Consider the following 22,064-nt stretch of genomic DNA (forward strand, 5'->3'; position numbering starts at 1 on the left):
CTTTTCTTATCGATGATTGTTTATTTCGAAATGGTTTTGATTGCATTTACTCGAGTAAATTGAATTAAAAGGAAGCGTTGTTACATGTCTGACAAGATCGTTTACACGGAAAGAAAAGCAATCCAATTCGCTGCTTTCGAGGTTGCCCATAGGCAAAGGAAGTTTAACAAGTCTATAAGTGAAATTCAAATATGTACTTTGCATACATCAGAAAGTACTTTGGCATAGCAGCAGGCTGGTTTGTATGTCAACGTACACAGATAACTTTTCAGGTGTTAAGATTGTGCATACTATGTACCTCGTAGTTAACAAAATGCTTACGTAATTATTAATTACGTAGAAGCTATTAACAAAAAAATTAATGGAAATTTATTTTTTTTTTCTTGCACAGTATCTTGCATATTTAATCATTCATTTTTGCACGCATTTGCTATTTTTATCTTTACATTGAACGTAATAATGAAAAAGAAAGTAAATGACGAATAAAAATGCATTAAGGAATTTATGTCGAAAAAATGTACGTTCACGTTGTAAATCTCTTATCAGGGAAATAAAAGAATATAATAAACCGAGCGTATGAGTTCGTGGAATAGCCATTGAGGTCAGTCGTGAAACATCGAACATGAATCGCCTTGAAATGCTAATTCCACTCCAATTCGAATAAAGATAGATTCTATATTATCGTAAGTTAATTGGTACATAAAAGTTACGATCCTATTAGTACTAATACAATGCCAATGAAGCTTATCTTATTTTATACTTCAATTCATTTTTTAAGCTTGTAACTTTGTTCTCGAGAAAGAAGTAAAATACAACAGAATTATCCTAGAGTTTAATCAAAGTTTGTTAATTAGCACACGAGTATTGAACTTCGTTAACAGGAATTCTGTAATCCCTATACTACCGATCGAATATTCCGATAATATTGATTAGATTGTTAATTTTTTATCCGATCTATCTCTAAAAAAACCAATACATCAATCTTTGAAAGGATTCAGAAATAATTTTCACCCTTCCACGTAGAATATTCTTTACTTAAAACTTATACTTTCAACTGCTATTGTTTCCCAAATAATTAAACTGGTAATGATCCTAGTCCAGCCCGTACATATCCCAGAATTTCATCCGTGAAAACGTGACCATAAAATCAACTGTTCTCCCCCGGCACATTTCCCAGTATCGCGTACCATCGTTTCTCGATAAACCGACCTTTCTCCCTGGCTTAATCAGCCTTAAAAGCAGTCGAAACGGACGAACCCTCTCGGAACCGTAAGCCCATTTACCCATCCTTCCCTTTGTGCCTGTAACTTTCATCGGTGGGTAGAGTATGAAACCACGGGTATCGTGGCGCGAACCGATAAGGGCTGGAAGATGGCGTACAGTTTGGACAATTTCGCGGTATGTTAAAGGATCGACTTGAGATTCACCAACGACCCAGCCAGTTCGATACGTGCATGTGTACGTCGATGTTTGCGCCGGTTTTAAGGAGAAAAGCGAGGTCAGGTCGATTGTCAGCTAGACCTTGACTCAGTAGCCGTAAGAGAGGAGAGCGCATGTGTGATACTACGACCGGGTTACCCGTTTCCTACCCCTTCGTTGCCACCAACCACCCACCCACCCACCGATACGCTACTATCGTTACTCTACTACTACGCTATCCCCACCTCCTCAGCTTGCCCCTCTTCTTGCCCATTCCGCTGCATCCACCACCCATTTCCACGTGCACGGCTCGATTCTCCTACGCAACCAGTTAATGAACACGTCACACTGTAGGGTGCAAGGCACCTAACGAATTTGCGCTTGCGCACCCTCTGCTAATCTCTCGCCATTCCATTTTTCGTTTTTGACTTAACTGCAATTTTAGGAGGGATATAAAGGAAACTGCTGAATTACCACCCCCGTGGCAGCGAAAATCGCCCACCCTCTTTTGTGAGCGAAGGTTTCGTTTAAGGGGAATTTGGTGTCTTGATTAGGTTACCACTCGCATAAACTTTCATGTTTGCTAGAAATATATTACTGTGAAGTACTATATATATATATAATTGGCAGCTTTGTTTTCAAATCTGGCACTGATTAGAATTTTGGACAGGGCTTCTGTACAGACTCGAACGTTCGTTGATAGAGTACGGAGAAGGATGGGAATGAATAAGTATTCTCTGGGTCGGCTACGTGGAGAGAATTGTTTTAGGTAAATTCGAGGACGAATTTCGGGTGGTTTGGGTTGGTCCTACGAACTGGGCCGAGTTCGAGGGGTAGCGTCGATATGGAGTTTTAAAATGCCTTTCGACGAGAATTTTGATGATGTATGCGGGATTTTACGAGGGATACTTGGAAGTTATATGCATAAATTGGGAGATGGATAGGGTATTTTTCGGAATTGTGATCGATCACTTGTAGAATAAGAAAATATTTGGACGTAATTAACTCTATATTTTCCTAAGTAATAATAAATTATCTGTGGTTTTTATTCCATGATATATTTTCTGCAGGCTCTTCATAAAACACTCCTCTTTCTTGTGAGTTTTTTAATATTCGAAAAATTAATAGAAAATTAAAGGTTAAGTGAAGATAAGTTGGTGCACGCTATGAATTTTTATCGAGTAATTTCATGAAATTTTGTACTTCACAACTTTGTCTCATCTTTGGCCCCCTTTGAAATTCGAAATACTTCTTCCATTGAGCTCCGAAACTAACCTCGGCTTTCAACGAAGCCCGGTGTATATGAATTAATCAGATGCACCTAGTCGAAGTCATTACGCTGTTGAATAATGATCTTTCGTTCGGCCACCATCTCTTCTCCGACTTGATTTGCATGGGAAGCGAGCATCATACGTAAGAATTAATGAAACCTGAATTCTTCTCGGATATCGCCCTTTCCGCAACCAGCTTGAACTTGTGTTGAATATTTTTTCAAACTTCCAGCTGGTGGAAGTCGTTAATGTAGTAAGAACTTGAAACTTTTGGCAAAGAAAAGTTTTTAATTTTGGTCAAGTACTGTTTAAGGGTGAAAGTTTTCTTTTCATAGGTTCATTGAATAATAGGTCAATTCTTGCTAATTACATGTTTGAAGTAGTTTGAAATGGATTATAAAGATAAATTTATATTTAGCAATTTAAATCGTTCTTAAAAAGAAAAATAACGTTAATCGTTTAGCTACCAAAATGAATCCTTACAAAATACAATATCATTTGTTATTTATATCTGAAGATACAATTCCCTATCGGTTCCTGAATATTACTTTCAGCCTTTTTCTCTTTATCCGTTCAGTGTTACAGAGATCTCGACGATCGAACACAGAGGGCTTGTATTGTGCTTTTATAAAAGGATCCAGTTTGCTGTGTATGTTTAGCGGATTTGATATTGATCCTGTATAGCTGTTGGATAGGATACGTACATGTAAAGGATACGTTTCGTCGAAACTAAATGGCTATCAATTGGTAACACGATTGATTAAAAAATCAGGAATTATTTTTTCTTCAAGTGAAAAATATATAGATCTATAAATAAAAATCTCGAATAAAATCAAATAATATCCAATTTAAAAACATTTTTATTTAAAATGGAATTTAGCTTCTGTTATTTTCAAATAATTAATTGAATTTTTAATTATACGAGATTAAAATTTATTCAAGTAAATAATTTATTTTTTATTCTTCGATATCTTCGGTTTAGCTGAAATTTCTGTCAGAAGATCATTTGAAATAATGCCCAACATTTTTAGATCATTTCTGTTTGCCTTCCTTTTCTCACCTTTTTTCTCAGAAGGATTTGTTCAATTCTAAATTTATGATGGTTGAATGAAACAGCTAATCGTATTTGAAAGAAATTGAAACAACTCGATGACAAGATCTTTCATAAGTCCTAAAGTAGTTCCATTCTCTCTGCTTAAAAATGGATTCCATTAGGTGAATTATTCAGCAACAGGCAAGAGCGAGGAGTGCGTTTGCCATTTTGAAATGCTTGGATTTGACGGAAGTTTACGTGAATCCTTTCCATTTTCCCTTTACCATCCGTCAGAGTTTCTTCGAAAAGCCGAGTTTTCGTTAAAGTGTACTGGAAAAGCTGCTCCCCGTTACAATTCCTAGAATCTTCCTTCTCGAGTATTCACGTACAGATGTGTATTTGGGAAGGATGTACGTTTCGAATCTCTTCTAGCATCAAGTTTCCAGTCAATGCTAAAATTTCCACCGCTACGTATTCGATGTTCCATTTTAATTCATTATTCTAAAAATCTTTAGAAAAAAAGAAAAATCTCTCAAGATTTTAACGTTAAAAAAGTTAGTCACCTTGCAAAATTAATTTCAATTTTCCAATTTATTGATCGTCACTGATGATAAAATGCAAAATGCACGAGACGACGATTCAAAATCAAACGATACATCTTCGTTTGTATGTGCTGTTTCGTAAAAGATTTTAGAAACGCGACAAATTTCCTCAGCTTGCAAGGCAATATCTCCTAGTCAAGTTGACTTTCGAAGTAAGAAATTGTCTCATGGGTACAGTTACTTGGATATATCATGCTTAGGGGATATTTTCGCTGCATCAAAGGATTGATTTTTTCTATTCTTTAAAAAAAAAGAAAAGAAGGAAAGTAGAGAAGAAAAATTCGAAACATTTATTTAGACGTTTCCATACGTTTATTTGAAATAAAGGAGACGGTAGAGCAGATCAGAAATAAGGGGACAAGAATGGAAACATATTTTTCATTCCCTGTCTCTTCTGTCTTCTGGCTCATACATATTTCAAATCGATTAATAAATCTTCATCGTCGTTCATTGACTGGTAACGCACCTTTTGTATTCGATATCGTGACATCCTGTCAACAGTAATAATAACGAACGGTCTAAAGCAACGTTAACAGCGTTATCCTGTAGACTGTAGGCAAAGCTTGTTGGGAACATTTTCAGAGATGCATCCACCGACACCTGTCAATCTGCATAACCTATTCTTTCAGTTGCATCGTTCTCTGTTCCCACGTGAACCGAATAATAAAAGCTATCGAGCTACGAATGCTCTGACTTCTTCAACCATGTACATACATTCTTGTCTAGGGTAACCGTATACAGTTCTTACTAAAAGAATAAGAAATATAATAAGTATAATGCGTATCCTAATCCTTTGACGGCGGACCATGGAGAGAGCCATAATTTAAATATAATTTTCTACTTTATAATATTTTCATTTCGCGAATTTTACATTGCCCCTTTAAAATTCAAATTAATTATTACACAAATTGGCAACGTTTACAAATGTAAAGTGAATCTCGCCTCTGTTACTAATTAATTAATCAAAATACACAATTAAATTTCCATTACCTACAATATTAAAATAATATCAATCGACAGTTGATAATTATATTAAATCACGAGTGAATTGAATCCATCTAGGAGGAAGGTTAATCTGAAAACAGATAACAAGACTCATCTCTCAGCGTGATAGAAATGTGGATCCATTAGCGAAAGAAATCGCGTCAGTCGATTCTTTCGTTCGCTAAGAGCAGCTCCCATCCTCCACCATCTTTACTCGTGATTGCATTCGACCTCGTAGGGACTGAAAGAGGAGGAGGAGGGAGGAGTTGAGGTGAAGGAGTTGGAGGTGAAGAATGATGTAATCGATGCACAAGGGTAGAACCGTGGCCACGACACTTGGCCTTTGCGTTGCTCGACGACGCTCAAAGCCGTGATAGCACCCAGGGAGAAAAGTGGGTGCGCTTTCTCCTTCCTCGAGCTTCCTCGTAAAAAGTGCTCGAGGAAAAAGGCTGAAGGGGGATCGAGTTAGCGAAGGACTCGTCTGTCCTTGAGAGAATCGGGGAACCTCAGATTCCATTGGTTTCAACTTCGAAATACGTCTTTGTACATTTTGAAACGCGTTCGGAAAAAGTAGGGGATCAACAGGAAATTTTTCTAGGATATTTACAAGGTATTTCCATTTCGCCTGAAAATTTATTCTAAAAACAAAATTATTCATGGAAAATCTCTAACATTTCCGAAACTTCGAAAGCTTCCAATTTTAAATCTTAAATTTAAATCTATTATTACTAGAAATGGAGCCATGAAAGTTTCGAGAATCTAATATTCAAACATAATCGTTATCCTACGTGTTACAGCAGTGAATGAAATTTTAATATATTCATTCCGGTTTCCTTTCCGATGTGAAGAACAAGTTTCAAGCCATTTCGCTGATTTAATAGAACAATAAATGGTACACTGACGACTAATCAATATATCCTGAACTCAACCTAGCAAAATTAACTAGCAAACTAAGAAATTGTTCAAACTAAACTGAACGTGTAAACAGAGTTATTTGAGGAAATTTGTGTTCAATTGGTTCGGTTTGTGCAAATTGCGCGAGCGTGTATATCGAAGTTTAAAGTTTAAACTTCCTTTTGACGTAACCAGCGTGTATTCTCAATTCTCTACTGGGTCAATAACTTCCACGCTTCATAATTGAATTACAGTGAACGATGAAATTATTAGAATGGAAAAAATACGTTTTTCATAGTGTTGAATATTTCATAAGAAAAATAATAGGAATTCGGTGTAACTAGATTTTAGTTGAACAATGAAAAATCATCGATATATGCAGATGTATAGATATTCAATAGAGATTGTTTTTTGAAAGATTGCAGAAATTTTAACGATATCGCCTGTTGAAAGTCGTCGAGAAGAATTGGGACAACGTGCTTGACCTAGGTTTGTTTTGACGAGAAGCCACGACGAAACGAGGAAAGTTTAACCCGTTCAATACGAACGTATGTCGTGCAGTTCATGAAACATTCCCTGAACGAGCACACGTTTGCCCTTCCCCCGAAACCCCCGTTTAGTCTGTCGAATGAAACGAGTTGCTTTTGCGAAAATTTTCAAACGATTTGCTTTGTGCAAAAGCTGCGCTGCTTTAAGAAAACCACGAATCGCTTTGAAGGTTTCTGTCTTTCATTTCCTATTTCTTAGAATTTTGCTACCTAGTGAGATAATTGGTATCCTTTTAATTACGCTTCGTTACTTGTATACTTTGAAAATACTGAAAAATTATTTTATTATGTTATTCCATATCAAATGGTGGATTTAAAATAATACTTACACTACGTCAATTTAAAAGCTTCAATTTTGAGCTCTAAATTGATGTACCTTAAGTGTTGTTTCGTGATACTTTTCTGTCATACATTCGTATCAGATTTCTAATGCAACCTTCTGTTACAAATCATTGCTTTGACATCTATTGTTCATTATAATCGATCTGTAATAATTTTCTATTGAAATGTTCATGTAATAAACACAATATACACATATTCCCAGTGCGATCGAGCAACATTATTCATAGAAATTATTCAAAACAATATCGAGTTCATTAGTATGGTTATAATTCATGAAAAGAAGTAAACTGGGTCTGTTCGTTAGTGGACACGTCTGTGTTCCAGGGAATTGCAGAATTCAAACGGTATTCTGTAGGGAATGCGTGTCGTTCCGAAACCAGTAACGTGTATTTTCTCAGAGAATTGCCATCCTTTGCACGTTACCTATAAAAAGGACTGCTGCCCTTTTCCTGTAATTTTTGCTCGAATCGTGTTTGCTGTCACGTTATTTCATCGTTAGCTTTTTCTTAACCATTGAAACTGTTGGCTTCCTTGTGGGAGGAAAATGTTGATTGAACGTTAAATTAAAATACAATTTTATTATAATGATGTTTTAATAAGTCTATATTTAAAAATGTTTACTTGAAGCGTGACTGAAATATTGGTAATTGTATTTTAAATTCATTTCCCTCTGTGAATAAATAGGCTTAGTACTTTATAATGATACTTATCACTTGTACAGAGAATAGGAAAGAATGAGAAAAATAGAATAAGCAACTGGAACGGTAGAGGGTTAAATAGGGTGAACGAGGAGGGTGCTTCGAGTAGTTCAATGTCATATTCGAGAACGCATTGTTTCACGGTTATCATTTTTTACACCTTGCCGCTTGACCTCGCCCCGTACACAATGAACTATAAATTGAGGGTGCACTCGATAATGACAATCCCAAGTGACCCTGAAAATTGTGTCAAGAATGCTTAATCGCGACATTGGGAGAACAGAGGCGCGTGCCACTTCGAAGGGTGCAAAGAAATAATTTTATGAAGCGAAAAGTTTCGAACGATTACTCTATTCCTTCTTTTTTAAATTTATTAAATAAATATCAAACAAGGAAATCAAAAAGCCTAAACACTGATGTCAAATACTATTGTTTAACAAAAACGTAACTGCTGATAATTAAAATTTTTGTTTATTAAAACTAAAAAAATGGATTACAGAACTGATGTGAACGCGGGAAACATTTTATTTTCAAAGACAATTTGCATGCATAAAAAACAGTATTCTGTTGAATATTCATTTTGTTAAATGAAATAATCTCAAACGAAGTGTTCGAATGTTTTTCGTTTTAAACATTCATAAACATAGTTTTATTTGCTGGTATTAAAAGGATGATGGAAATGTTTCAAGGAAATTTTTCAGAGTATGCTTAATATTCATGGATGTATTATACTGCTGTATACAAAGTAGCAAGCAGAATGATGTTTCCACCCTTCAGCATTACGTCGGAATAGTGTTTTGTAGAAGCATGTGTATTCATTGAAAATTTGATGAGTATAACCGAAGTTTTCTCACGTTGCGATAACATTTATCCACAGAGACATTTCCTCCGAGACAAATGGTTACTTATCTTGGTAATATTGTTCCCCAATGGTTCAATTTATAAGTTGACCCTTCGATAAGGGAAAGTAAATATCGAGTTAATATCGAGATTTTAAGTTAATAAACATTGAAAATTATAAAGGACACGATAAATCTGAAAAAAAGTTCGTGTAATTAAAATTTAAAGTTTTATAAAGGTATATTACTCCCTGTCAATTTTTTTTTTATTTATAAATCGAATAAATATTTATCCAGTTATTCTGGGAATATATTTTCGAGATTTTTGAATATTGATACGAATATACGGTAGGTACGCGAAACGTATTTGCAACTGCAGTAGAGAATAATTTTTATTTATTTCTTGCTTAATAAATAAACGAATCGCGTCCGAATCGATACGTCGATGAAAACAGATGGGAAAAAATGAGCTCAGTTAGAATGGATTCGGTTCGATCGTTTTCCAGGGGGGTTGAATAGCTACTTTAAAGCCTTAATGTTCTATGTGCTTTGAACACGCGAAATTTCTGAAAACTTTTCCAACCCTCGCTCGATCCCCAGCGAACTGGATCAATAATTTTGAAGAAACTTTGAACCAACTCATATCTATGCAAGCACACCGATTCAAACTTGCCCGCATAAATTGTTACAATGCTTCTTTTGTTCCTTTCTTCCATAATAATTAACGCTGTATATTGTAATTTATATACTGTGAAACTTTTTCAGAATCGTTGTTGCAGAATTAGGATTGCAAATATAATGAAACCTCTGTTTTATAATAATAATAATTTTAATTTTAAATAAAACAGTCTGTTAAAAAATAGATAGAAATATCATCGATGTCTATTTATTAATATTTAAAAGATTTCTCAAGTCTACAATAATTAAATAATACAATGAAACGAGAAATTGATACTTGATTAGCAATAGTCGTACGAGATTAGTAACAAGCGCGTGACTAATTAACCTTCTGTTAATTAAGTGTGCTTATTGCTAATGGTACACTTGTGCGTCAACGTAACCAGCAAATATTGAATGTTTTCTGTTAATACGTTGTTAATTAGGAACATTTACCGTGGGTATAATGCAAATATGTTAATAGAACATATTAGGATACGTGACAGGTATTAGCAGCATTAGAAACGTTTCCTAATTAACATGAACTGATGGAGCAATTATAACAGCTTTTCTTCTTACAGAAAATAGAAAGAGATTATATTATTTTTTAATCTCTATTATTTCCATCTAGGAGACTCTTTTAAATCACTCGAACTTCGCGAAGGAAATGTCAGCATATCAAGGGTTATCGCGAACGATTCTCGCGAAATGGCAATCTCTCGATTAAGGACGAAGCTAGTGCAAAGTAGAAGAAATAAAAAAATTGCCACAGGTTTCGCGTGTTCGCGGCGCATCCAACGGAGGAACGTTCGTGGCTTTTAACACGCTGAAAAGCTGGCCACGGTATATACGATGCTACACACCGTGTACGTTAACGATCGTCAGATAACGGTTCCAGTTTAGGATTTGAATAATGTTCTTGGAAGCGTTCTTAAATCACACGAAATAAGAATAGCTCGAAAGTTGTTTCTTCGCGGTGGCACGATAGCAAACTTTCTTCTGCTTTATTTCATTTTCACTCCTAACAATAAGGTGGTACAAGTTGACTATCATCGTTCATGGAAAAGAAGACCATCGTTACTCGTGTTCTAGTTTCAATAATTTAATAAAAAAATTAAATTATTCAGAAAATTGTATTACTTAAAATATTTCCATTCTTTTTCTGATAATTCATTTTTCGCGTCGCCAATATTTTTAATAGCATTCAATCGTCACACAATTAACAAAGTAGAGAAATGCCTGAAATCGCATGGATGAAAGTAATTTCAAAAATTGTCGAAAACGCCATGCGTGTTGAAAGCGATTAACCAATAAATCTCTGTGTATTGGTTGCAAAAAATAGTGAATAAAAAGAGGGTCGATTCGAAAAGAGGACATCGTCTTTGAATCACAATAGAACGTTTCACGCGACCGTGTAAGGCTGAGAGTGGCGAAAAAATATTCAAAGGCAAATTACCGCGTGATCCGTGGAAAGAAAGGAACCCATAATCATCTGTCGGCCGAGTCGATTGATCGTGAACGAAAAAAAAAAAAAAAAAATTGAGGAAAGTCTTCCAGTTGCGTGTTCCCTGTATTGCATGTCGACGATCAAGAAAGGGTAGTTTGAGGGAGCGAAAAGCGGCCATGCAGGACGAACCGTACGGCCTTGTCGATGCGAGCTGTTATGCAACCGGAAGAATGTCGTGTATGGAAGGGTTCGTATACACGTTTCCCTTCTACTCTGCATCATTAACCTCTCTACTATTCGATGTATCGATTTCGTTCTTTTCTTCTTCTTGTTTTCTACTACCAAACGCGAGGCTTTGAATTTTCTTGCAACACACAGGGGAGACTGATTTACGAGGGTTCAATTTCTTTTGTCCATGAAGTTTGTTAAGTATATAATTACTTATTACACCTTTGATGAAGATTGAATTGCTCGACAGAAGTTAGAAATAAATAAAGTTTCATAAGTTTCATTAGATTCTTTTTGTTTTTAAATTCAAAACAAAATTTATTGAATTCAATCTTCTTTATTAAACAATAATAGAGGGACACTTTTTAACAGGTTTCTTAGAAGTAAACAACAATAGTAAACTATTGTTCGTAGGGAAACTTTAACGTGCGAGTTTCGAAGATCGTTTTACTTCCGAGCTGAAATTGTTTCCCGCTCATCCATCTTCTGAAAACTGTTGCTGCGTTCGGGTATTTCAGTAGGAAGCAGAGAGATTCACGATTAATTAATCTCGTTGGCATTCGTTTCATACGACGCAAAATTTCATTGTCTATTGTATCGTAAGAGACGATGAAAAGGAAAAGAGAGTGTAATATTCGAAAGAGATCGCGTAATTGCGCTCGAAAGGTTGCGTGGCTTCGGGGATGACGATACGAAAAGACGGTGGGGTGACGGTCGTCGAAGAAAAGGTGAATACACTATCACCGGGAATTTGCATAATTGAAGAGCTTCCGCTTTGGCCTTTAGCTCGTTAGCGTTAACACAACGCTTCAGAATGGAAGCGTTTTAATTGGACCGCCGGATTACCGCTCGCTTATTACTACCTTATTTATACGCACGAATTTCATTTTCAAAATTGCGAATTCGTCAAATGGTGTTTCATAGAGATTATTCGTTTATTACCTTATTTTTTTTGTTATTTTTTAAGTCGGTCGAAGAATTTTTCATTTCTTTAACATATTAAGTTGGTTCCTGTTAAACGACGAATTTCGGCAAGTCGAAAGTCCGACGCTATTTCATGACTGAAAAGCATTACAAAATGGCACTTGTGCTACATTAAATTAAAGCTTAAAGTTTATTAAAAATAACTGTATAAAACTTTCATTAATATTCCTGATACAGAATGATTGATCTTGGATCGCAACGAACAATGTTACTGTACTACATCGAATATCAAGTTTCAAAATATAAAAAGTCTATGACGATTTCATGACAGAAAAGTGTTACAAAATAACACTTATAATATATCAATTTAAAGTTTAAAGTTCAGTGAAAATGTTTATATAAACGTTTCATTAATATTCTTGATACAAAATATTCTGTGACCAATTTCGAAACGCATCAAAGATTCAAAACGCTATTCAAGGATCGTCTATTATTTTATATATCTATATACACAGGAAAACTAGTAATATTTAAATAGAATGGTAAAAAAGCATGTAAATTACGATCGTTCACGATTTATTTCCATTTCCATTGTTTCATCATCTTCCCGCTACTTCGAGCAAAATTTCATCGTTCGAATCTTCCAGCTGTACCTTTTTTATTTCCTCAATTTCGCGACGTGCAACGCGATTGCCACGATGAATAGATAACGAACGAACGAACGTACGAACGATGCACAGTGACGTTCTCGCGTCAACGGAACGATTAATCGGATTTCCAGGAACCCAACGAACGTCGCGTAGTTTTTCAACGGACTGCAAAGATGCACGTATCGAGCTAGCAAATTTCGTTAGTCATCAATACTTTTTTTTATCCTTCGTGTTCTTTTATTTTTTAAAAACGACGGAGAAAAGAAGAAAAAAAAGGAACCTTTTATTACCGCTGGAAGTATAATGAAATTAAAAGCAGGGAATCGAGATTAATTCGCGATTTTCGACTCGTTGGTTCGCATCAGAGAAAGTTTCATTTTCCGAACAGCTATCAGTATCGATAAAGGCGAAAAAGGTTCGGCGTGGTTGCAATATCAAGGGAAATGAAAAAATACGAGAAATCAAACGATTTGGAGGGTGACTCGCGAAGAGGTGGCCGCGTTATTGCGACAGAGAATGAAAATCCACGAGGACAATGTTATAACTTTTCTCATTCTGTTGCTTGACGGTCTCGAGTGTTTTTATCCTGAAGAGTTAAGAGCACGACAGGATTGTAACCGAGCCGAGCCACGACGCGGCGGATGTATTCTTGAAAACTTTGCAATCCGCATCGCGAGTCACTGTCGTTGCAGATGTTTTCAACAGAAGAATTTCTCTTTTAATTTCTCCTCGCCGCGCCGTCTGAAGATTTTTTCTTACTCCTTTTGTACACACTTTTATTCGAACTTGCCACTTCTTGAATCCTTTGTAACGCGTTATCTTTTTATCCTGAGCTTTCGCGCAAGTATAAATTGTTTCACCTTCAAAAATTTTTCAAACAGAATTCAAGTAAGTCTTGTTCTCGTGGCAACTTTTGTTTATATTTTTAAATAAAACAGCAACATTTTTTCACGTAGGTCAATCGTTGAAAAAATCAACAGCCTGTGACATTTTTGAAATTCAAAAGCACGGTTTTTCATACAAAAACTTGAAATACCTCGCGAATTGTTCGTTCTTTTAACATTCTATTCCAATACTCTTTTACATGTAAAAACAGTGCGTTTGCATTTTATGAAACTGCACATTTGTTTCTTTTTTATCGAACTAGAAATGTGAATTATATACGAGTAGAATTGTTCCGTGTAAGTGGAATATAAAAATATGTTAAATTCAAAAGTATCTCGGTTATTCTTTCTCTTTAGATGTTTCTTTATCCATGTTCTTATCGTAAGATGAATGTCGTTTATTTCTGTAAAGTCGCAATGAAAACAAAATGCAGGTAGCAATTTGTATTGTTGTCTCGAAACGTTTCTTCGAGTTGCTAGGACCAAGTTTAACCTTTTCTCTTTTTACCTTTTCGTTGCAGAAATCTCAAGAATGTGAACAATCAAACTAACGCAAATGCCCAACAAGGCACGGCCTCGTCAAGAGTGGTCTCCCAAGTCCCCTATTCATGTATTGTAAGTACTCGTTTGTTAATTATTATTTTTTCGAATAATGAGTTGTGAAAAATCAGGCCGTTGTATCACCTGAAATAGTTAAGCCGTGAACAGCATAAGCGTAAAGTTAAATATTAAAATTGGGCCTCTCTCCATGGTCCGTCGTCCTAGAGTTCAGGATATTTGAAAAATATTAGAGAAGATACTTTTATTAATTACAATATTAATTATGCAGTTGTTTTTAACATATTCAGAGAGAGAGGGTTAAAGTAGATTTTTCCATGAAAATTTATTATGTGATTAATTTTGAAATCTCGTTTCTCTCCCTCGACATATGTATATATTATAATTCAGGTGATATTAAAAATGGTAGGTACCGTACGTGAAAAATAAATTCAGGATTACGTTGAATTTTTCATAAATTCACACTGATCCGTCGAGTTGGTTACAAATATTCGTAGTTCCATAATTGATGTATTTTAATTAAAATTTTCCCCGATGAAATAAAGCAACGTTTCGACGTAACCGAACGCGATTCAGTATTCGTTCAATTTTATTTTCACTGTGTAATGATGTATTCTGAAATCTTGTGTAATTAACGTTCTTAATATACTGATTAAAAATTGCAAGAAGTAATCAGAGTTAGATGGAACCGAAGAATCGTGAAGAATTTGTGAAAATATTTTAATGGGATTAGTTAATTACGGTTTCTACTTTATTCTTCGTGACAAGAAGATCGTCGTTTTCCGTAGATTCTAATTGAACCGGTTTACGAGATAAGCTCTTCAATTTTAACACAACGGACATGGCGAGAAGTCACGAAACGGATGCAATTAGTAGGCAGAAACGATGTACCGTGAGCTATGCTGTCCTAAAATTACACTTATCATAACTGCTCCAATTTCACCGCGAATTGCTATGAAAATTGACGTAACTGAGAAGCTGTGTGAAACGTGTTCTTTACAAGTTATTAACTAGACACCTTGTTTCCTTTACCTTGCATCAAAATAGATAATAATCTGTCAACGTTAGATCTACCCTCTTAAATGATCCCAAGGCTGAACGTGTTAATTAACAAAAGAGAAGCTGTTACGATTAAAAATTCCGACTCGTAAAAGTAGGTCAGAATTAGTTGATTCATAGAGCGAAATACAAGGTCGACGTGCTAAATGCGACAGGTGCAATAACACGGCAGGAAGCAGGCAAAGGCTGCTCATTCGACAGTCGATCGTTCGCGCGGAAGTTAACCGATGAAATCGCGATTTGTTGCGATAATACGGTCGATGGGTTCCCAAAGAGAGATCCCGGCGATGCGAGATAAATATTTGGCGTTGCGCCGAAAGCCAGCATCCCCCTCTCTCGACTTTGGTCGCTAAAATCAACCGATCGAAACCAGAGGATAGAACGGTACTGCGGTTTTTCGGCGCCGCTTGTTTCCCTCGAATTGCCATCCACCTGCCCAATAACGTCCCCTTTTTTTCCCCTTCGAAAAACAAACGAGCTCGGATTTTTCCCGACGTAGGGCAATTTTCCAAAGTAGATCTACCTCCTTAGACAAAATTTTACAGCTTCAAGAAAATTCTCCTTGGGTCGTTAATCATCTAAACGTTTCATTGAATTTTACGTTTAATTATTAATTTCTGTTTTAACAGAAGTGGTCATTTTTCGATTTTGCTCGTCAAATACTATCAGAATATAGGACAAACTGTTAACAATTTTTCTTCGCGATCCTCTGGGTCGTTGTTTTATAGAAGATCGATGACAACATCCGAAGCTCGATTCCCATTCTCCTGAACTGTCACTCGTTTTCAAACGTTCGTTAGTTATTCTAAGCTTAAGTGCTTCCAGCTGAAACTTTCATCGCCTTTAAATTCGGATTTATTCACGGTCTGCATAGCACCAGACCGAATGTTTTCTGCTGGGAAGAAACTTCATTACAACCCTTTTATTTAGAAACTGAGATCCTGCTATTTCTTCGGCTTCCATTAGCATCGACAGTGACAATGCGGGGGTGTTAATGCTTCCTTCGATCATCATCTTAAATAATCGTTTTCAAGTATTATTGGATTCGAGAATTTCGATAAATTTTCTTGGATAAATGCTCTTTCCAAGATACCCACGACGCGAATTTTAACGCCTCCTAAAGAGAAATTGTTAAACAAATGATGCCTTTTATCCTGTTATGCATCGTGACCACGTACATAGTCGGATGTATAATTAATCTTACTTAACAGACACTTATATCGCGTGGCTTATGTCAGTGTTTCCTACGCGATTATTCTTATCTGGTGTACACATTGTTCTTCTCGGAAGATCCCTTCGTTCCGTGACACTGCATGCGGGCTTCTTCTTGATTTATCGTTTCCAACAGTATCGATAAAACTTCATCGCACACCGGATGCAATTTCTGCGCCTTCTGTTAATTTGACTGGTGCGTTAATCATCCTACGAATCTTTTCCTCAGAAGATTCATTGTTGCGTTAATTAAGTCTGATTGTAATTAGTGGTTCTTCGAAGAAATTGAGGATTCCAGGAGGAAATTATTAAACACTTCGAAAATTATTTCTTACGTAAGTTTGCCTTGATAAGTTTTACTCAAAATTTATTTTTTTCATTATATTCTATTATATTTTGTATTTATTCGAAAAATACAAATATACTGCATATTATAACTCCTGTTATTCTTATCAAAGATACGAACACAGTATTTCTTAAACAAATACAAAGATAAGAAGGGAAACTGTCAGTGCGATCATTTAATATTGAACGCTTCATTAAGGAAGATTCTATTATAATTATGATCATGATCATAAAGAGATTTAATTCGTTCTAAGTCTCTTGATATTCCTTTTAATATCCCCGAAAGGAACATTAACTTTACATAATTAACAAAATATGTTAATAAACGTATTACAATGAGAGGCAAATTAAGCCAGCATAATATCGTATAATTAAAAATGAATGTAGAACAGTATAAAACTATAGGAGAAAATGAGAAGAAATTCTTAGGATTTTTCTAATAGCAATACGTTCACAGCTATTCTATCGCGTTTTAATTAGCCCGACCGGGAAATACTTAACGAACCAGATGAAATCCGTGCTTAGCATCGTGTTTCCCTGGGATACATTCACCTGTGCACACCTCTGGGGTACACGTACCACGATGAAGTCGTATCACGCAGGCCTGTAAACGCATGCGAACAACCGTGTCGCTTATTGTTATCAGTATGCATGTAAGAATCAGTAAGTACGTCGGTCTTAATAACTTACGGGGCGTGGAAAGAATAAATTAGAGGCGACGCGTGCTGCTAATGCGGCTGTTGCATGTCGAAATTAGGGAACACAGAGAATTTAAAGGTACAAACTATGATTTGGTATACATAGTAGCACGGAAAATTGCTTATTTAAAAAAATAGAGAGCTCAGGTGGAATGTCTCCAACATTTAAATAAGATTTGTCAAAAGATTCAAATGGAATACCTTGGAAGAAGAAGATAAAATCTGGAGGCAATAGAAATGGAGATATCTTATTAATAGAAATATTCTGATCTGTTCGCAGGTGGATGCCCCGCTCTGCCATGAGGCCGGCCGAGGGCGACACTTCGGACTGTATCCTAGTGGTAGGAATATCCAGACCGAAGATGGCCGCAGCCTTCCTCACGGTTGTCCTCCTCTCCCTGTTTCTCACCTTCCACATCCTCTACGACAGCGCGGTGTACAGTCTGCACGCTGCCTCGGCCGTGGAGGGTCGTACCGTTGAGTTGGTATCGCAAGTCCGTGCCACCCCGCCGTTGCTGTTCTCCAGCAAGGTCCATTTCCCGCGTACTAGTCGTCATCTACCTCAGGCAATCATAATCGGCGTGCGCAAGTGCGGCACCAGGGCGCTCCTCGAGATGCTCTTCCTTCACCCTCAGATCCAGAAAGCCGCTGGCGAGGTCCATTTCTTCGACCGGGACGACAACTATGGGAAAGGTCTCGAATGGTACCGAAGAAAAATGCCGTATTCTTTCAGAGGGCAGATCACCATCGAGAAGAGTCCTAGCTATTTCGTTACACCCGAGGTACCCGAAAGAATCCGCGCGATGAACGCGAGCGTGAAATTGTTGCTGATCGTCCGAGAGCCGGTTACCCGGGCGATTTCGGATTACACTCAGCTCAGGACCCATGCCGCGACCGCGTCCACCGTAACCAATGGTACACCACGCAGCGTACAGCAGCAACAACAGCAACAAGCTGCTCGTAGTTTCGAAGAGCTAGTGATGCGACCCGACGGCACCATCAACGAATCGTACAGACCGGTCGCCATCTCGCTGTATCATACGTACATGCACAGGTGGCTGGAGGTGTTCTCCAGGGAGCAGATCCTCATAGTGAACGGCGATCAACTGATCGAGGATCCGGTACCGCAGCTGCGCAGAATCGAGAGTTTCCTAGGGATAGAACCTAGAATCGGTAGGCACAATTTCTATTTCAACCATACGAAAGGCTTCTACTGCCTGCGCAACGAAACGTCGGAGAAGTGTTTGAAAGAGAGCAAAGGTAGACGGCATCCGCGGGTCAGTCCTGTGGTGGTCACCAAGCTGAGGAGGTTCTTCAACGAACATAACCAACGATTCTACGAGCTCGTAGGAGAGGATCTGGGTTGGCCTGAGGAATAACCGTCGAGAGGAAACGGTTCCATGATGGAAGTGTTGCGTGCAGCCACGATGGATCGCTGAGCCTGGAGTTTGCGACGGTTCCCTGAACAACTTACGCTGGGCGTCTGCGAATTTTCCAAACTCCCATCGATGGAAATTACGAAGGTGTCTTCGCGTGAAATTCGGATAACAGCGTTGTAACGATATCGTTCTGTAACAACTCGGCTGGTCCGAGTACTCGAGCAAGGCTTTTAATTATTTCAAAGAAACTCCAACATCTCGGTCTACGTGGGAAATTAACTGAAACACCGTCCAAGAGGATTCAGGGCGAAATTAACGAGCATCATCGTTGCTTGAATCGAGCAAATGTTTCGTGATGAAGAGAAAGAAGATACCTTCGTGATTGAAGCTCGTCTAAACGGAGAGTGAAGCGGAGTTAATTGAAGAATCGCAGATCCGCAGCGTTCGTTTGTCGTCGTTTACCAAGATTCCTGGGGAACAGGATTTATCCGCAACAGGCACTCCTCGTCGTGGAGAGAATCGAGGCTGATCAGGATGAGTACCTTTTATATTTTACTGATTAGCTTTAAGATTAAAACGGGGTAACAGCTCGATGGTACACTTTATCCACCGTCAATGTGCTCGAATGATCATTTTTATATATTAATTACATTTCGTGTAGGACTTCTTATCGAGAAGATAGAAATCAGGATAAACATTACACACTTTTCATTTTCGAAACAGTTTCTTCTAAGACCAAAATTTCAAAATTCAATTATCGTTTCGCTAAGCCTTTATTATTCTTGCATAGTATCCCTGCTATTTTGAAATTTCCTCCAGAAAAATATCCATACCCCGTACTGTACACCCATAGTGTTCAGCGCCGAGCAACTATCTCCACCCGTAACAACGAAAGGGTTAACGATACGCGATAGAGTTCCTTCGAGAAAAATAAGACGCGATACGCTTCCTTTGCGAGCGCAACAATCCTGCGGGCCTCTTCAGGAAGGGCGCTCGAGCAGCAAGCGAACTCGAGTGCACCCTGAAGAGGCTCGTGGCAACGAGTCAAGCCATTAAATCGAGTGCATGCAATTTAATGGATATACGGTCCCGGCCAGGACTCGTCATTATTATCGATAAATCCCGAGTACTCGCGTGCTAATTGTCCCTGAAACGGTGAATCCATCCCTGAAACGCAGCGGATTGATTTGAGATTCGTAATGATCCTCTTGGGTACGACAATGGAATTGAAAATTTGATGGAATAATTGGATCCGAAGGTGAAGAAGGTTGACCGAACGATAAAACGTTTGAATTTAATTGAAGTAAATTAAATTTCGAATGGAAGTAATTGAAATTGTTTCAAGTCCTGAGGAGCGAATTAATTGGACCTTTTGAATTATCAATGAAAGGAGAGTTTCCGAAGATTCTGTTTCGAATGCAACACCAATTGTTTATTTATCATTCCAGGAATTTTTCATACCGAGCAGAATAATTAGAGTTAAATAGAGCTAATCTCAGGGAAGATATCAACTTTTGCAACATATACACACGTATCATTTTTAATGAAATATTCGAACTATCCGTTCACTTAGAATACCTACGATTAACATAAATATACAAACAGCATTCTTTATTTTTAATTCCTTAAAAAACATCTTTCTTTCTAATTTAAAATAACAAGATTTTCATTGTCACTGAAAACGTGTTCAAATTGTTCGTTAGATCGATAACGTGATCATTGAATGACCCATCGAGGAAAATGGAGGTGATCCCGTGGATGAGGAAGTAGATAGAATTGGCGAAGGAATTTCAAAGGACGACCCTTGATATCATTCACGGCCACGCGTGTCCTATGGGATTTCGTTGCCGTAGAGTTGATTCCGACTGGGTCGTTAGTCAGAGGATCGGACGTCTGTCCGTCGATTCTCGTGGCGAACGAATTCGAGCACATTGCACGGATCCCCGGGTATTTAGATCGATCGATTTCCGGTAAGAGAGCGGAACGATCCATCGATGCTGTTACTCCTTCCTCCGCGTGGCTGCGCGCAACATTCTCGTCTTGTTCCATAGTTACACACGCATATACACACGTACATTACATATACAATTACTTACATCGATATTTAGATATTGCACCATTTTTTAATTCGTTGCTTTCCATACAAATTTTATTAAAAGTTACAAAGTATAGGGTGTAAGGGTGGAACGTATACATATCAAAAAATGTGATACATATCAGATACATATCAGTAGTAAATAGAATATAAATGAAAAAAAAAATAAAATTTAATAATTGGGATTGAGTAATTCATATTTTCATAACATAAACACAATTTCTTCTACGAAGCATCAAATTCCAAATGGTGTGCTATCCAAATACTCGCATAAACACGCATGTACAGTCTTGTGTGACTTGGGTTTTTCTTGGTTAAAAAAAAATGTAGGGGTCAGAAATGATCCACTGATTGTCTTTATTCGTGTTCTTCACGAGATTCTTAGGAAGGCTTTCTTAAGATCAAAGACGAGTAGCGAGACATTCTTACCCCTATATCAACCCTTAACTAAAGGAAGTCTACGTTGCACCTAACTGTACCTACACACACGTACATACAAGTAACAGTAACGCCGGCCAAAATAAAATATAGACGCGAATCCAACGAAAAGAACTGTTCCTGGTAAAGCAGATTTCCCTGGAACAGAAACGATTCGTTTGAAGGATACGCGTCGCATGGATCACATTGGTCCGTGAATTTACATATCATCTAGGTTAACTAGTTCGTATTACAGAAGATTTAATATTTTTATAATCCACATTGGAAGTTGTTATATCGAGTCGTTAAGCTTATCGTGTACAGGAAGAGGAGGGCCACCCTTGAGGATTAGGCTTAAGGGAGGTTTGCAAGTACGCTCGGTGATCTTTGGTTTCGTTGCTCCTGCAAATCATTCGATTAATGATCAGAGATTCATTAATTGGGAATAGTAAAAATTCTTTAGGAAGATCATTGATTTTTTTTCTGAAAGGATACACGACTCACTGAATAATTGCAAATGCAAATTGAATTTTTTTATTAATATTTTAATAGGCATCTGATAATTATAGAAAATTGAATTTTTTGTTTTATAGCTCCAAATATTTATGGAACAAAAATGGCATTTATTGCTACTGTTGCTGTTAGTTTTATTCAATTTTATAGATTGCTATAAGATTGATAGAAGTCGTTTAAGATGTAATTGAATTTGAAAGAAATTTCAATTTCGTTGAGAGGTTTTAAATTTCTATAGAGCCATATAGTGAATTAAAGTTTGTAAATTGAATGTTTTTGTATTTTATTACGTGTGAGGGTGGTATTGAGGATCGTAAAAAGGAATAGGATGTAAGGATGTAACGTATACATATCAAAATGTGATGTAC

At 37.1% G+C, this 22,064-nt stretch overlaps 1 protein-coding gene across 5 annotated transcripts in view; it reads left to right on the forward strand.

Annotated features, from left to right (window-relative positions):
• Positions 1 to 21,967, forward strand: part of LOC114871348 (heparan sulfate glucosamine 3-O-sulfotransferase 5) — a 75,632-nt gene extending 53,665 nt beyond the window's left edge. For 3 of the 5 annotated variants that reach the window (XM_046288116.1, XM_029177127.2, XM_029177128.2), the window contains exons 4-5: positions 13,942 to 14,035; positions 17,573 to 21,967. In XM_046288116.1, coding sequence (XP_046144072.1) covers positions 13,977 to 14,035; positions 17,573 to 18,671 — 1,158 coding nt within the window. In that variant the 5' untranslated portion in view covers positions 13,942 to 13,976 and the 3' untranslated portion in view covers positions 18,672 to 21,967. Of the gene's footprint in view, positions 1 to 13,941; positions 14,036 to 16,502; positions 16,585 to 17,572 lie in introns of those variants that run through there. The other 2 variants (XM_046288118.1, XM_046288117.1) reach the window with 2 other exon arrangements.
• Positions 21,968 to 22,064: the final 97 nt, after the last annotated feature.

The sequence above is a fragment of the Osmia bicornis genome, chromosome 12 (genome assembly GCF_907164935.1).
Source record: "Osmia bicornis bicornis chromosome 12, iOsmBic2.1, whole genome shotgun sequence".
In the NCBI taxonomy this organism is placed as follows: Eukaryota; Metazoa; Arthropoda; class Insecta; order Hymenoptera; family Megachilidae; genus Osmia; species Osmia bicornis.